Source organism: Dendrobium catenatum, unplaced genomic scaffold (genome assembly GCF_001605985.2).
Source record: "Dendrobium catenatum unplaced genomic scaffold, ASM160598v2 fragScaff_scaffold_556, whole genome shotgun sequence".
Lineage (NCBI taxonomy): Eukaryota > Viridiplantae > Streptophyta > Magnoliopsida > Asparagales > Orchidaceae > Dendrobium > Dendrobium catenatum.
The window spans coordinates 93270-109672 of NW_021319018.1; the positions used below are offsets into that span (position 1 = coordinate 93270).

General features: G+C 37.6%; 1 protein-coding gene across 2 annotated transcripts in view; it reads left to right on the forward strand.

Annotated features, from left to right (window-relative positions):
• Positions 1 to 1742: 1742 nt before the first annotated feature.
• The window catches only part of LOC110111196 (serine/threonine-protein kinase EDR1-like), a 48721-nt gene continuing 34060 nt past the window's right edge, over positions 1743 to 16403 (forward strand). Inside the window, exons 1-3 of one of the 2 annotated variants that reach the window (XR_003700687.1) lie at positions 1743 to 2254; positions 9174 to 9593; positions 12794 to 12897. Coding sequence is in view for 1 of the 2 variants with exons in the window: in XM_020842959.2 (XP_020698618.1) it covers positions 1850 to 2254; positions 9174 to 9593; positions 12794 to 12897 (929 nt within the window). In the remaining variant the exon portion in view is untranslated. The remainder of the gene's footprint in view (positions 2255 to 9173; positions 9594 to 12793; positions 12898 to 16403) is intronic. The other variant, XM_020842959.2, reaches the window with a different exon arrangement.

Sequence of the window (16403 nt, forward strand, 5' to 3'; positions counted from 1 at the left end):
TTGCAACGAAGTCAAATAATCAGTTAACAACTCAATTGGGACACAACTCTCCTTGGCCCTATTGGTTGAGAACTTAGGCTTCCAATTAAGAGATTCAAAGTTTGAGTCTATGTGTATGCGTTGTATGTGTGAGTTTGCCTTCTATGACCTAAATGTTCAATAATAATTTGGTGCCGATCAAAATTTTTATTTTTTAGATAAAACTTTATTAGTATATTTATTATTAACACAACTCCCCTTAGCCTATTGGTTGAGAGTTTAGGCTTCCAACTAAGAGGTCCAAGGTTCGAGTCCATGTGTATGCGTTGTGTGTGTGAGTTTGCCTTAAATGGCCTAAATGTCCCAAAAAAAAAAACAACTCAATTGGGAAAGAGCCAAAAAGGTTGTAGAAGATTATGCAACAAAAAAACTTTAACAAATAAAATAAATATATAAATATAATTTGTAAACATAAGAAAATGAAAGGAAAAAAAAAACTAAAATAAATTGGACTCAAACGACAACGAAAGCACCCAAAGCCTAAAAATACTTTTAAATAACCAAATTCTTCTGGTTGCCTGAGCAGGAGTAGAGAGCATCGAGGAGCGAGGCTAAAGCAGACCAAAAATTAATTCTCATCGTCCAGTCAAAACGACACTAGAAAAAAAAAACAGTACTATCAAATTTGTAGAGCATCCCAACTAGGGGTATCAATTTTTGACATGACCCGAAATCAGTCCCGGACTTGGCTCAGAAAAATCTGGGTTCGGGTCAACCCGTTTGTGAAACGGGTCGGGTTCATGTTCAACAAACCAACTCGTTTCAAAAATCGAGTCGGGTTTGGGTTGACCTGGCAACCCGAAAATGACCCGAAAATCCTCTGCTCGCATCTGCTGCCAGCCCTGCCTGAAGTGTCGAGTGCCCGCCAGCCCGGCTACCCGCGTTACCAGAAGCGTCGAGTCGCATCCCCAATCGTGTCACTGGCAGTCTAGCGCTGTCTGGCTCTGGCGCTGCGTCGCTTCACGAATCACGAGTCGCGAGTCTCGACGTTCTCTTGTTGCCGCCGCAGACGCTGCGCCGCTGCTGTCGCGCCGCCAGGACCAAAACTGGAAGTAGCGACTTAAACCCGCGCCTTTGAATTTTTTTTTTTTATATAATTTTTTGAATTCCTAAAATATTTTTTAAAATTTTATAAATTTTAAGAAAAATTTTCAAGTTATTCAATAATATGATCTTTATTAAAATTAATTATAATGATAACTTTATTAATTTATAAAAAATTAATAAAATAAAATTTTAAATTTTATTCACATGCAATCATATTATATAAATATTATTTTTTAGTTTTTATTAACGTGCACCATGTGCACGTGCATTTATACTAGTATAATAAAATGACGTTCACACTCTAATTAGAGTTTATATTTAAAATAATAATTTTTTAAATAAGACAAAAATAAAACAGACGTACTAATAAATGTGAAAAAAAATAATATTGATTACGATAAAAAAAAGTCCGCATAAAAAGTTTATACGAATCGACGTGCAACCGCTGTCAATTAATTAAAAACAAATATTCTGTCCGTTCTTTCGACACTTGCCGCGGGCCGTTCCAAAGAGCAAACTATTATTTACTGCGTTCGTGCTGGATCTGCGTGTTTCGATTTAGGGCCAAATCTTCTCTAAATTTACGAATACGGAGATTGGGTCGCATCGGTAAATTTTCAATAGAATAATCTATTTTATATAAACTAAATGCCCACCATACTTAGCTTGGTTATACTGAAAAGACTTCTCCAATTCTTCCCTCCCTCCTGCGAGCTCCCACGAGAGCTAGCGGGCGGAGAAAGTTATCTCGAAGCAGAATACGATGAAGAATATTTTTCGGAAGCTTCACATCGGAAGTACCCAAGATCATATCCGATCTGGAGAGATTTCTCCGGCTCCAGCTGTCACATCAGGCGCCGTAGCCAGGTCATGCGCCTCCGATCACCAGACTGCTATGGTGGAGCCTCCAGCGCTGCCGGTGATGACCCCACCATCGCCGACGGGAGGGGCATCGGCGACAGCGGTGGAGCGGGTTGATTACTATTCAACAGAGGAGGAGTTCCAGATGCAGCTGGCGCTCGCGATTAGCGCTTCTAACTTGGAGTTCAGGGAGGATCCAGACAGCGATCAGATCCGCGCTGCGACACTTTTGAGCTTGGGAAAGCACAGAGACGATTACGGGAGGCAGGAGGAGGAGGCGTCCGAGTCCCTGGCTCGGCGGTACTGGGTGAGTGTTCGTTTTCTTGAGTTCTAATTGTAATGGGAGAATTATAAATGGGTGGTCTGGCGGTTGATTTGGTGGAAGGCACTGTTACTAGATTTGTAGATGTTTGAGGTTTTAGATGGTTAATGGTCAAGCTCTTAATTAGTGCTGGGAGAAATAATTAGGTTTTGTTACTTTGATTGTAACTACGACAGCCACTATACAATAAGCGAATGGAGCAGCCACCTCAACTTATTTCCTCTACACTGTTGGATCAAAACTAACCAAGCAATCTACATTTTACAGATGTTAAAGCATTTTAGCTTCATATGGCAAAATTTTATAGATGTCTTCTCTCTCTCTCACTCTCTCTCTCTCTCTTGATCGTTCTCATACTGTAACACCCCATAATACCCTTTAACAACACAAGAAGTATTACTAACATAGACCTTTTATTTTCTGATCATACATTACTTTTGAACATTATAAAGTATCTAACAATTCAGCTCTCATACATCTAATCAAATGAAAACAACTAATAACTTTAAATTTTAACATAAGATACTTATAAAGCCACTACAGAAATCCAAAGTAACACTTCATTATAAAGTTCACATACCTTAAGCGTAGTTTTACAAACAGACTTAAAACTACTTGAAACATTTAAGTACTTGCAATTAGTCATCTCTGATCTTTTCTTTTCCTTTTTCTGTAATAACAACCAGTAAGAAAAATACTGGTAAGATATGAGGCTCAGTAAGCATTGCAAATTAATTAACATTTAAGATACAATCATTGAAATTAATCAAATATTGAAATTATAAAAAAAATCATAATTAGCTTTAATATTTATTTCTTCTGAATTATAACTGAATATCAATTTTAATCTATAAAAGATTTGACTACATTTTCAAAACATTATTCAATGGAGCCCAGATAAATTTGATATTATCGCTATTGAATTATATAGAGGTTCCTTTTTCCTCTTAAGGGGTCCATTTTGCCCAACATGCTATGTAGGTATCATAATCTCTGAAGTACCTTTTACCCCACTTATAATGTAATTTCATATATGGGAACCCTTTTGTCTCACATACTTTTATAAGTTATACATCAATTTTAGCTAAACTTTACTTTTAAATTAATATTCACTAACTTTTCAGTATTCATAAGTCATACATAAGTTGTTGCATGCTTCATAATCATTTCTGTACTAATTTGTACACAATTAAAATGTATACCATATGCAAGAAAATTGATAAATTTCTAAAATAGTATTAAATAGAAAAAATATTTAGATTAACATACAAAACCTTATTTTATACTTACACGATTAAATTATGTATATGGTCATTCATACTTGAAAATTTGAATGAAAAATAATTTCTATACATTAAACAAATTTAAGAACCTTTCACTTTAATGCGTTCAATATTAATCTTCATGATTATAATTGAAAGTTGTTATATTTGAATATAAAGGCATTACTTACTTCCTTGACGAGTGTTCCCTTCCAAACCTACACCACGTAACCTTCTTCTTTGATACATTAATCCAAAACCTTCTTTCTGCATAAATATACGAATAATCTTATAATATAATTGATATAGTTACTTTAAGAACTATTATCAAATTTATAAAAATCTGAAAAACAATTATAACATTATCATACAACAATTTGCTTACCTCTTTCGTCTTCCCTCAACTTGTTTATTATTCATAAACATGCCATGACATTACCAGATGGAGTTTGCTTTTATGGCATTATAGATTTTTGCCTAGCGGCAACACCCAATCACCTACAATGGATCAGTCGGCCAAATCTCAGCCTGGCAACAAAATATCCACAGTGCAAATCAATGATCCTCCCATCCCCTCACTCAGATTCTTTATATCCAAGACCAAAACCATTATTCCTACCCAACTATCAAAACGAAAACTATCTAATGGTTTTACTGGATTCTTGGAAAGAATTGCCGACTCCCTGTGCTGTCTTGTCCTTGAAACCAATGGGCAGTCTCGACCTAACCCACCTAGAACCAATGACTTCTCATATTCCAAAACCTCACCGCTTCCATGCGCTCCAACCTAGTAGTAGTTGTCCTTATGTTATCAAGCTTGAATGCTATCAATACATTTGAAATGCGGGTAAATGGCAAACGGTGCTTACAATCCTTCAACCATTCTCGTCTGATCCAACTGAAAAACGAATTCCACAAAATCTCTATAAAAAACCTCTCTATGATCCAAAATCTTAGTAAAATCAAATCACTGATTGGCGACTTAGCAATTGTTGGATCCATAGTGGATAGCAAAGACATCTACTATAAACCCTCAATGGTCTCCCAACCCAATATCATGCATTCAAAACCTCCATCCGGACCAAGCTCACACCCATTAAAGTTGAGGATCTCTACTTCTTCTTCATTAGTGAGGAGATCAATTTGGCAACATAGTCAACCAAAGAACAAGTCTCCCATGATACACATAGGGCTCTTTTTATCTCCAGAGGCCACAACCACCACGGTCATAGCTGCAAATTCAACCAAAGCCTACGTGTCATAGGTCCCACTTTGGGTGATTGAGGAGGATGAATTGCCAATCCAATCTCTTGCCAAATTTGTGGCAAACATGGTCACACCGCCCTCACATGTGGTCACCGTCTGACATTATGACCCCCCAAACTCTCAGCAATAGCCTAAAGCTTTGTTTTCCACTTCACCCTACACCTTACCTCAACAACATCATCTACACTAATCCACTCTCTTTCAAGGCTTAAACCAAGTCAAGGTAGGCAAGGGTGGTTCATTTCCTATTGCTCACATCAGTAAATATTTGTTACCTACACCACATTGTAAGCTTTCACTCTTAAATATTTTATCCATGTACCTCATCTAGCTCATAATATTCTCTTTATATCCAATCTAACCACTAACAATAATGTTTCCATTTCTTTTGGTGCCTTTTGGTTCCATTAAGGACATGAAGTGCAACTGTGTACTCTGAGGGCTATGCTGTAACAACCTCTATCCTATTCAACTATCACCATCGCAATCTGCTTATCTAGTTCTAATAACAACTAATTATCCCTCACTGCTTTGGTATCAACATCTCCTACATTCTCACCATCATGTTTTGACAACCATCTCCAAGCAAAATAGCAACATCAACATTCCTACTACTTTCTCTCATTGCATTTCTTGTAATGCCTCCAAATATCATAAATTACCTTCTATAAAATCTAGCAATCACAATTACAAACCGTTGGAACTAATCCACTCAAATGTATAGGTCCTTCTGCAGCCTCATCGGTTCAAGGTTTTAACTTTTAAATATTACACTTTATTTATTTGTAACTTCTCTTGCTATGTTTAGACATTTTCAATGTACACAAAATTTGAAGTCACCTCTCACTTCATTAAATTTAAAACTCTACTAAAAAATCAACTCCTATACAAAAAAAAAGCCTTCTCATTGATGGAGGAAAGTAATATCTCAATAATTACATTCAAACCCATGATATAATTCATCAAACTAGTTGACTACACTCCAGAGCAAAATGGCCTCGTCGAATGCAAACATAGGAATATTCTTGAAACTACTCAAACCCCCTTCACGTTGCCCATCTCCCTTACCACCTTTGTATTGACACTCTACTTCAGTTTATCTTATAAAGCACATGTCCTTCACTAATAGAAAGCACAAATCCCCATACCACCTTTTGTTCAAGCAAAAGACAAACTACTTCCATCTATGCACTTTTGGATGCATCTGTTTCACTTGTCTCTCCCCCCTCCCCGTCATGTAGCCATAAATTGGCTCCTAGATCTAATAACATTTGTGTCTTCCTTGGATGTTCTTAAACTCACTAAGGATACAAATGTCTTCCTTGGAAAGTTGGCCTCGTCGAATGCAAACGTGAATTTTGATGATTTGTCCTTAACCTATCAAATCCCTATCTCTTAAACACTTCCCACTCCTCTCACCTCCAATCCTCATCTTCTAACATGAACATTTCAATACAGCCAACTTTCCAACAACCCACACTACATTTAGTATTCACCTCATAACTCTCCAATTTTCCCTCCCATTCACAGACTATCCAACATTCCTTTAACAACGTAGTCTTCCCCCGCCTCCTCTTCATCTAACCGGAAGTAAAATCTCCCAATCCCACTGGCCACCACATGCTGACCATATTCAAATTTGGTTCTCTTAATTCATGTCAAATCCTAAATCTCTTACACTACACAACCATTCCAAAAAACCCATCCTTCTTCAAAGAAAGCATGGAGATGAGCTATGTCGGAGTAGTTTCTTTCCTTTCCACAACTAGGTACTTGTCAACTAGTGCCACCTCCCCCTCACCAAACAATCCTAGGCAGTAGATGGATTTGCTGGACAAAGCATAATGCCGATGGCTCAATTGTTTGATATGAAGTCCGACTAGTTGCTCAAGGCCATCAACAAGAACCCAACCTAGACTACAAAGAAATGTTTAGTCTTGTTGCCAAAATACCTTTGATATATCATCAACAAATTAGCTTGATCGGACACGAATCTCGAGGCAAAAATCAAGTTGGAAACTTCAAAAATTAAATATGGGATCATTTAAACTCCGATTTCAGCAAACTTATAGTCGAACTGATCGTCTCGAAAATATGAACCCAACGACATCAAATTCAACTCAATCCGAGCCCAAATGAGTCCAAATCAAGGACCCGAAGTGCTGTTGGAAGGTTTAAATCACAAATTGGATTACCAAACGGTTTCCAAACATGACATGCTTATATTCGAATCGAGCGGCTAAACGAAATGAATCCAACAAGCCCAACATCGCCGAATTCCGATATCATTAAGACCTTCAAATGTCTGATGAACGGTCCATGATCAAGGGATTCAATATGGACCGTTCATTCGAACCACTCCACATTTTCCCTTGATCCTCCTATTTACGGATCATGCCACTATAAAAAAACTATAAATAGTCCCCTCATTTCTCTTGAGAGGGGACCCAAGCAAGAAGAAGAAGAGAAGCAAGAAGAGGAGAAGAGAAGAAGAATAGGAGGGAAGAAACTCCTCGACCACCATCAAAATTCTGCCTGACCTCCAAGTGACGTCAAAATTTCGCCCGACCTCCAAGTGACGCCCGAGTTTCACCTGAACTCCAAGTGACGCTGGAGTTTTGTCCGACCTGACGCTGAAGTTTCACCTGAACTCCAAGTGACGCCGGATTTCTGTCCAACCTTCAATTGATGCTGAAGTTCCTCCCGAACTGCAAGTGACGCCAGAATTTCGCCCGACTTCCAAGTGACGCCGGAAATCCGCCTGGCCTCCAAGTGACGCCAGAATTCTGCCCGACCTCCAAGTGACGCCGGAGTTTCACTCGAACTCCAAGTGATGTCAGAGTTCTGCCCGAATACCATCTAACGTCAGAGTTCTCCTCGGTCGCCAACTGACATCGAATTTTTACCTGACACCGGACCTCCGCTCGTCACCAAGTTTCTATTCGACGCTAGACTTCTGCCTGTTGTCGTACTTTCGCCGGACATCTAGCTGATGCTGGATTTCTATCAATTGTTGGATTTCTACCTGACGCCATCTTTCTAACCTCCGTCGCTCGCCTACTACAGTCTTTCTGACTTTAGTCGCCCACTGACACAGTCCTTCCGATCTTCATCGCCCGCCGACTACGATCCTTCTGACTTACGTCGCCCACCGACTGCAGTCCTCCCGACCTCCGTCGCCCGCCAACTATGGTCCTTCTGACTTACGTCGCCCATCAACTACGGTCATTCTGACCAAACGAACATGTCAATAGTGATTCTTTGTATTCACATTATGTAATGTACTCAGTAAGATGTACATCAAGCTAAGGCCTTCCCCCAAGGAAGGGCCTCATTTGTAATCAACTGCAATAATAATGGATTCATTCAAACTGGGCAAGGCCCCGTGGTTTTTCCCCCTTTTCAGTGGTTTTCTACGTAAAAATCTTTGTGTCTCATAATTGCTACACCCTCTCTTTATTTGTATGCGTACCATATTTTCGTACAAAGTTAAGACGTTAAACTTTATATTTCTCTACTGCTGCGAATACTCCAGGACGCAACAACCTTCAATCCGCATCTTCCTCACAGTGGCTCTCAACCAACATTGGCCAATACACCAACTCGAAGTCTCTAACATATTCTTACACAACAAGTGCAATGAAAGAGCCTGCATGACATAACCAAAAGTCTTTTAAGATCCCCAACATCCCAACCCTCATTTGTTTAATGCATTTGGTTTGTCCTTTTTAATGATGGAATTAACGTAGACATGAACTATACCACTAACTTAGCTAACCCAGGAAATTTTTGAACTGTGTTGCTGTTGTTGCAGTTGGATTGAATTAGAGGATTGGGTTCTCTTTTGATATTAGTAATTTCTTTGTCAAATTATATTTTATAATGTTTATTAGCCATACAAATGGGGTTCTCGTTTAATTTTCATATTTATGCAGAGGTGCGGCTCATATGGTTATATGTTCATTGGGTTTCTGGTTTTGAGTTGTTGTCACGTAAAATTTAACATTCATTATATGGTAAAATTTAGTGGGAGCTGAGTATATTCCATTCAAAAAATCAAAAGGGACATTCAAGCATAAGTTCTCTTAGTGTTTGTAATCTTTTTTGAACATAAATCTCAACTTTATTTATTTATTTATTTCCTCTTAAGTTATTCTCTTTTTTGTAGTGTTAAATGTCTGTCTCATCTAATTTCAAACAAAATCTGCTCTCTTTTCAAAATTTTAATTCAGTAGTGTTTTGAACTCGATTTAAAATTTTAGGACTCATTTCATGAATATAATTTGCTAATTCAGAATATAAATAAACCTCTATTTGTTCTCACTATTTTGACATTCTGAAAGCTACACTGATTTTGATGCCATCCTTATGTTCAGGACTACAATGTGCTAGATTATGATGAGAAAGTCGTGGATGGCTTCTATGATATATTCGGGCTTTCCACTAATTTGAACCATGGGAAGATGCCATCTCTTCATGATCTCCAAACGAGTATTGGGGATCTTGGTTTTGAAGTTATTATTATAAATCGTGCTGTTGATACTGCTTTGGTTGAGTTGGAGCAAGTTGCTCATTGCATTGCTTTGGGCGTACCTGCTACTGAGGTTATGCTTTTGGTGCAAAGAATTTCTGAGCTCGTTTCCCAGAACATGGGTGGGCCTGTAAGGGATGCAAACGACATATTAGCTCGTTGGATTGAAAAAAGTTCAGAGTTACGAACCTCACTCCAGACAAGCTTATTGCCCATTGGCTTCATAAATGTAGGTCTCTCTCGCCATCGTGCCCTTCTTTTCAAGGTTTGTCTTTCTAACCTAGTTATCCTAATGTCTGATGTTTTTGCTGCATTTGATATTCAGTGCAAATTTTTTGTTGCATGTTAGAAAATTGACATCGGCAATGGCATGGATTTGCCATTGATAGCTACGGCAAGTAATCTGCATTACCATGCACATAACAGATTATAACTGATAATGATGTGAAACATATCGGGAGTTACTTTAAGAAATTAAAGATAGCGAATTAACAAAGCGTTTCCACAATAAAGTTATTACTTATAGCAATGATTGATCCTTAGAATTCTTGTTTTTTAACTTGCTTAGGCAAAGAAGAGCAAAGCCGATTCTCAAACAATTCAAGAAAACACAAAGAACAATTGTAAAACTACGACGATACACCAGAATCCATGATTTAATAATGAGAACTTTCACCTTTGGAGCCCATACTCTCAACTAGTCTAGGCTTTAGCGGAAGAAGAGTCTCCACATTAGAACCGAGGTCACTCCGAGGAAGAAGGAGCTTAAGATCTTCGTTCTTGGATAGATGGCCGGAGTGGTGGAGGATGACGGTCGTCCAATGATGATCCAATGTCCCTTTGATCTTTGCTCGTCGATCACATCAACTAATGTGTAATGGATACGGTCGATGTAATCTTCAATCGTGTCGTTGAAATCAAAGTCCACATCAAAGAACGGTGATTGGAGGATGTCAACTTGATCTCGCTCGTCATGTACGAATCCAAAGTTCCATTCAAATTCGGGGTCCGCCATGCATGGTGGGATCTAGTGGGGAAGACAAAAGAGGGAGGTGGGAGAGGGGGCCGTGAGCTAGGGAGAGAGTGGTCACGGGTTTGAGCTAGGGGAATTCGGTTATGGTGGGGGTCAAATGGTAGAGTGCAGGAATTCTGAATTAATTTCAGAATTTGGGAGGTTTAATGGTGGGAGTTAATTTGAAATTCAAATTAAATCAAGGAGGGAGGGGGGCCGGTAAAGAGAGGGGAATTTGGGGCTGAATTTGTGGAGCTATTAAGGTGATTAGGAGAGAGAGAGGAGGCAATTAAGGGGGCCAGCTACATGAGGGGGAGAGAGGGGTGAGTTTTGGAATAAGTGGGGACCACCAATTTAATTTCAGATTTTTACAAAAATCTGAAATAAATTTTCAGTTTTCTTAAGGAGAAAAAACTTCCATTTAGGAGGACAATCAATTTAAGCAATTTGGATTTCAAAATTGAAATTGAAAATCAATTAAATTGACGGCGTAAATTAAGGAGCTACTTTAGGAAACAATTAATGACCCCTAAAACATTTGAATTTCAAATTTGAAATTCAAGGAGAGGGAAGCCGGCGGCTAGAGGAGGGAGGAAAGGGGCGGCCACGGTGTGGAAGGTGGCTGGCCGGCGGGAGGCAGTGGCCTGGAGGTCGGCGGCCTGAGCGGGAGGGAGGAGAGGTGGTAGAAGTGCTGGGTGGAAACGGGTGAGGGGATGGAGTTCAAGGAAGAATGCGATCCGGACGGATTCTCCTTGAATTCTCACACTAATTGATAGCAAACAAAAATTCCAGGAAGCTCTAGAACTCACGAAGGTCTAGAACTCACAAAGAGATCTAGCTCTTCCCAAAACTCACTAAGAGATTTGGGAGAGGGATGCACTCACAAAGAGAACACAAAGTAAATTTTCATTTCATCAAAAAACTCTCATTACATGAGAAAAGGGCCATATATATAGGCCTCAAATGACAAAGAAAACAAAAGACTAAAATGCCCCTTGGGCTACAATAGCGATTAAATACCCATGAGGGCAAAAGCGGAAAAACATAAATAATAAAATAAACTACTACATAAAATGACAAAAAATACAGCTCATGATCGTGGCCGTCGATCTCCGGCGTCTCATAATGGTACATGTGTCGAAGTTGCTGACGATGTCCTCATCAGATAAGAATAAAGGTTTCATTGATATAAGATACAATATTTATGCCAATCTCTATATCATACTGATTTATATTTTTTTTTTTTACATTTTTGAGGAGGATAACTATTGTCGTGCTGTGGGAAGGGGCCTATATAGAAGGTCACAGGAATAAGTGCAACGTTTTTTTATTGTAAAAACTCCTTTGTGTGTTTTATTTTTTTGTAGCAACACTTTAAATCAATGCATGCTATGATGCATTGACACATATACAATATGGACATGAGATATTCATATTATTAAAATATATGACACAAACACATATTGGATATAATTTTACTATGCAAATATCTTAAAATAAAAAACCATGATGGGTAATTACACAAATTAAATAAACATAAAATGCATACAATCTAATTCATAGAGTGATAAATTTTTTGATGCACATAATAAATTTAATTAAAAAAGAGAACCTAAAAAAAATTAAATTTTAAAGGCATATTTCACTTTTCTCTTTCAAAACTAAAAGCCTCTTATTTGTTTTTGACTCTTTCTTAGTTCCTTCATTTTCATTATTGATATTTCACTTAACCCATAATACGCATGTCAAATATATATTTTTATTTATTCATTATTTTTTAATCAGACACATAGACGATGTATTTGACATGTGTTAGACATGTGTCGTATTCTGCATATGAAAAGAAATTGCTTGAAAGAACTGAAGTGTGAAAAGAAATTGCTTGATGATACGCACGAGGACTTATGATAAATTACTCAAAAAGTGTAGATTTGTATTTTTAGTAAATTGATACACCTATATGAAACTAATGTAAACTTGAGAAACTAAAGGCGGCATTTTGCAAGCAAAACATCTGATTCAAACTTGCTGCACTTAGATGTCATTTAAATTTAAATTTATCTTATGCTGTGAGATGACCTGCTAATACTAGTTTCCAGAACCATGAAATGTACTATGCTTGAATTCCAGATTATTGAGACTAGAAAATTGTATCTAGTTGTTTTTTTGTAATTACAAATTTCTCAGATCCTTTTACAGCCCCATGTAAAATAAATGACCAATTGTATTTACCTTAAGTAGCCTATAACGTAGTGATAGGTGCATTGTTGAATTCTATTTAGTTAGGAACATGGATACTTGTGATACATCATGATTTAACTGAAATAATTGCATTTGAAGGATATAAAGCTTATTATTTTTTATGCTTTCAGTGACGATGCCATGCTACTATATGCCTTGAACAAATGTTGTTGATATGTGCCATTATTCATCTTCAACTCCTCAAAATGCAGGTTCTTGCTGATAATATTGGCATTCCTTGCAAGCTAGTCAAAGGAAGTCATTACACAGGGGTTGATGAAGATGCTGTCAACATAATAAAGTATGGTGATAACAGGTAAGTGCTCATATGAGTAATAGTTTCTCTTGTATGCTGTCTTCATTTGTGTTTCTTTTTGCTAATTACATGTTATTTAATTTTTAGTTGCGTTTTTATTAAGTTATATATTCCGCACAATTCTCCCAATAATATAAGCAAAAGGGAGTGCCATTTTTTTCCCAAACTGCAGGATTGCATATTTAAGTGTTTCAAATTGTCATATCTTTATGAATGAACTATGATCTCATATTTAGCGTGCATCATACAATAAGTTCTCAAATGCTGTAATTTTTCACTAGGACATAAAACCCGAGTTTTATTTGTTGTTTATCGGTCTTATAAGCATTTCATAAACTTTAAACTTCTAGTTTTTAATCTCTTTTATGAGGTTTTAGGTTGGATGATAATCTTTCTTACTTTAAGGAAAATGACTAGGCTATATGGAGCTTAGCAATGTTTTGTGATATTTTGATGATAAAATTTGTGTGTGATGCACTTGAAATCTCTGATATGCTCGTTGTTTTAAGTTGGAGGGTAATAGTTTTCCTTGTATCTAACCAGTAGAACTGTTATGTACAGCCTTTAGTTGTTAACCAATACATGAATTAGAGCATTCAAAAGAACTTCAACACTTTTTGCAGTTAAGATTCATATGCTATTCCTTTTATATTTCATGCTTGTATGCAAGTTTTGTTTCATTCCTCATGACTTTTTGTTGTTTTGCACTATGAGGAAAGTCCTCATGGAATTGATATTTATCAATTGGAGGATTTCCTATCAGATTAATGATAAAAGAATCATCAATATGTTAATTAACTAAATTATTGTGAATGGAATAGAAAGATAAAAAAAAAGTTGGCCAAAAGTAAATTGCTAGAATTGGTATTAAAACTTTTGCAAACTAGATTTTACATGTCATTTAGCATTGGATGAGAATGGAGTATTCATCAAGCTACCTCAATGAGATAAGGCTAATGATGATGGCATGACAATGCATTCATGTCTGCTCCATGTTGGATTTTGCACACTTGGTGTTGATGAGCATGGCTAGAAGAAGGGAATTGTAAGACATTTCTCCAAATGTTCAACTCAATACTAGTTAAGTTAGCTTTCATATTGACATGCTGTTAGTTGCTAGCCATGGTATGTGGTTAAAATGTTATATTTTTTTGAAGGTGAAATTCTCGTTTTTGATTACATTTATGTTTGCCTATGATGCGCTAATACATACATGATATGAATGATTGAAAATATAGGACACAAATATATATTGACATTACATTAATATAATACACACTAAAAGTATGTTATAGAAATTGTAAAATTAATTAAACATGAAATATATATATATATATATATATAATTCTATTAATCACAATTAAAAATTTTGATTTTTTAATTAGAAAATAAAAAATTTCATATATAATTTTGAACGATTATATGATTACATTAAATGTAAAAAGATTAAAATTTTTTCCTTAAAAAGATAAATTAATTTCCATGCTTTTCAGTTATAAAAAAATGGTAGAAGGATTTAAATAAGTTTCAATAAAAATGGTTTTGCTGAAAACAGTATGATATACCATTAGGGGCAAAAATATAGTGATTTTGTCAATTGAAATATATGAAAAACAAGCAAGTAACGAAACCAAATCCTGAGAAAACTCAAGCATGTGTATCCAAATCTGCAAAATATTATCAAATATTTCAAAAATATTTGGATTCATTTAAATTTATCTTTAAAATCTAATATAGTTAAAGTATTTATTTTTAAATAGTTGGACAGTGGACCGGTCTAACAATACTCCCCTCCCAAAGATCCACCTTGTCCGCAAGGTGGAAAGACGACACCCTCCATTCCTTCTTCATCACAAACAGTAAGAACCTGAAGAGTTCGGTCCTTACACCTGAGCCTCGGCGTATACCTCTCGTCACATCTGAAACAAATCCCCTTTGCCCTCTTCTCTTGTAATTCTGTCTCGGTGAGCTTCTTGAAGTTGTCCCCACTCCCTCCTCCTGGCTTCTCCATGGTGGTCTCATTAATGTTGCCTGATGTAAGCCCCTTCGGTGCTAAAAGAGCGGTCATAGTCTTGTAAGAGCCTCCTGAGCTGCTGCTCCTGGCTCCCTTATCCAGATTCTTCTGATTTTCTACCAGCTGTGCCAACTTCATTGCCTCCTCCAAGTCACTAGGCATCAGAACTTTCATTGCAGCTCGGATCTCTGCTTTCAACCCCTTCATGAAGTTCCCCTCCAATATGATATCTGATAATCGCTCCACCCTACTAGCCCAGTGCTCGAACCGCTAACGGTAGTCTGCTACTGATCCCTCCTGCACCAGAGCAAAGAACTGCTCATAAATATCTCCTCCCCGGTCGGTTTGGAAACGTTCTATTATGCAGTCTTTGAATTCCCTCCAGTTCCTGATAGGCCTCTTATGATCTCTCCACTGATACCACGATAGGGCTTTTCCTTCCAAGCACAATCCGGCTGCGGTTAGCTTCTCCTCCTCCGTCAGCCCATTGATGGCGAAGTATCGCTCCACCTTATAAATCCACCCATACGCATCTTCTCCTTCAAATATGGGCATCTTTAACTTCCTCACCTTCTGGTCGCCCCCATTGCCCCGGATTTTTCCATAGTTTCCCCTCTCCCAAATGCTAGGTGCACCCCATGTTTCCCGATCTTCCCTTGCTCTACCATAGCCCAAACCCCCTTCGAAATCCCCCATTCTGTCTTCAAAATCAGCAACTCGACGACCATAGTATCCCTCGTGGCGTTCCCCATATCCACCCCCTCTTTCTTCCCTATGGACAGGTTCCAAATGGGGCCTTCTTCTTCCTCCTTCCATGATTTCCACCTCATCTTCCTCCCTACGAATTTCCGAATTCGTACTTTTGCCTTCCCCTCTTGCCACGGAAGCCGCCGTTTGATTTTGAATTTCTAACATCTTCTTCATAATGTCTCGGAGATCGGCGACTTGTCCTTCCATGGAGGAAATCCTTTCCTCCACCGTCGTTTTGATTTGATTCATCTCCCCTTCAAGCCTTTCCTCAAGAGCATCCACCTTTTTGGCCGCCATCACAATCCGGAGTTTGTAAAAGTATAAATTCTGGATTTGGAACTTCAAAAACAGCAATTCCCCTTCCTTCCGGGCAATTAATCACCACTGAAATTTGCCGAAATCAGCCCTCCACCGGTCCCACGACTTGCTCTGATACCAATTTGATAGGAAACACTTGTAGATCTCAAGTATTTCCTATCAATCTTCGAAAAACAGCGAGAATCCTTCACAAAATCCACACAAAACCACAAAAACAGTAGATAATTTGTATTTTTTTGATGAAAGGAACAAGGAAAATAGCAAGATACACTTGATCCTCAATTCGAGAGGAGGATCGATCTCTCCCAAATCTCTAGATGTCGCTAGAGCCCAAAGAAAACCTAAATATAAGAGATATCAAATTTCAGCCAAATTCAAGATATGTCGCTAGAGCCCAAAGAAAACATAAATATAAGAAATCAAA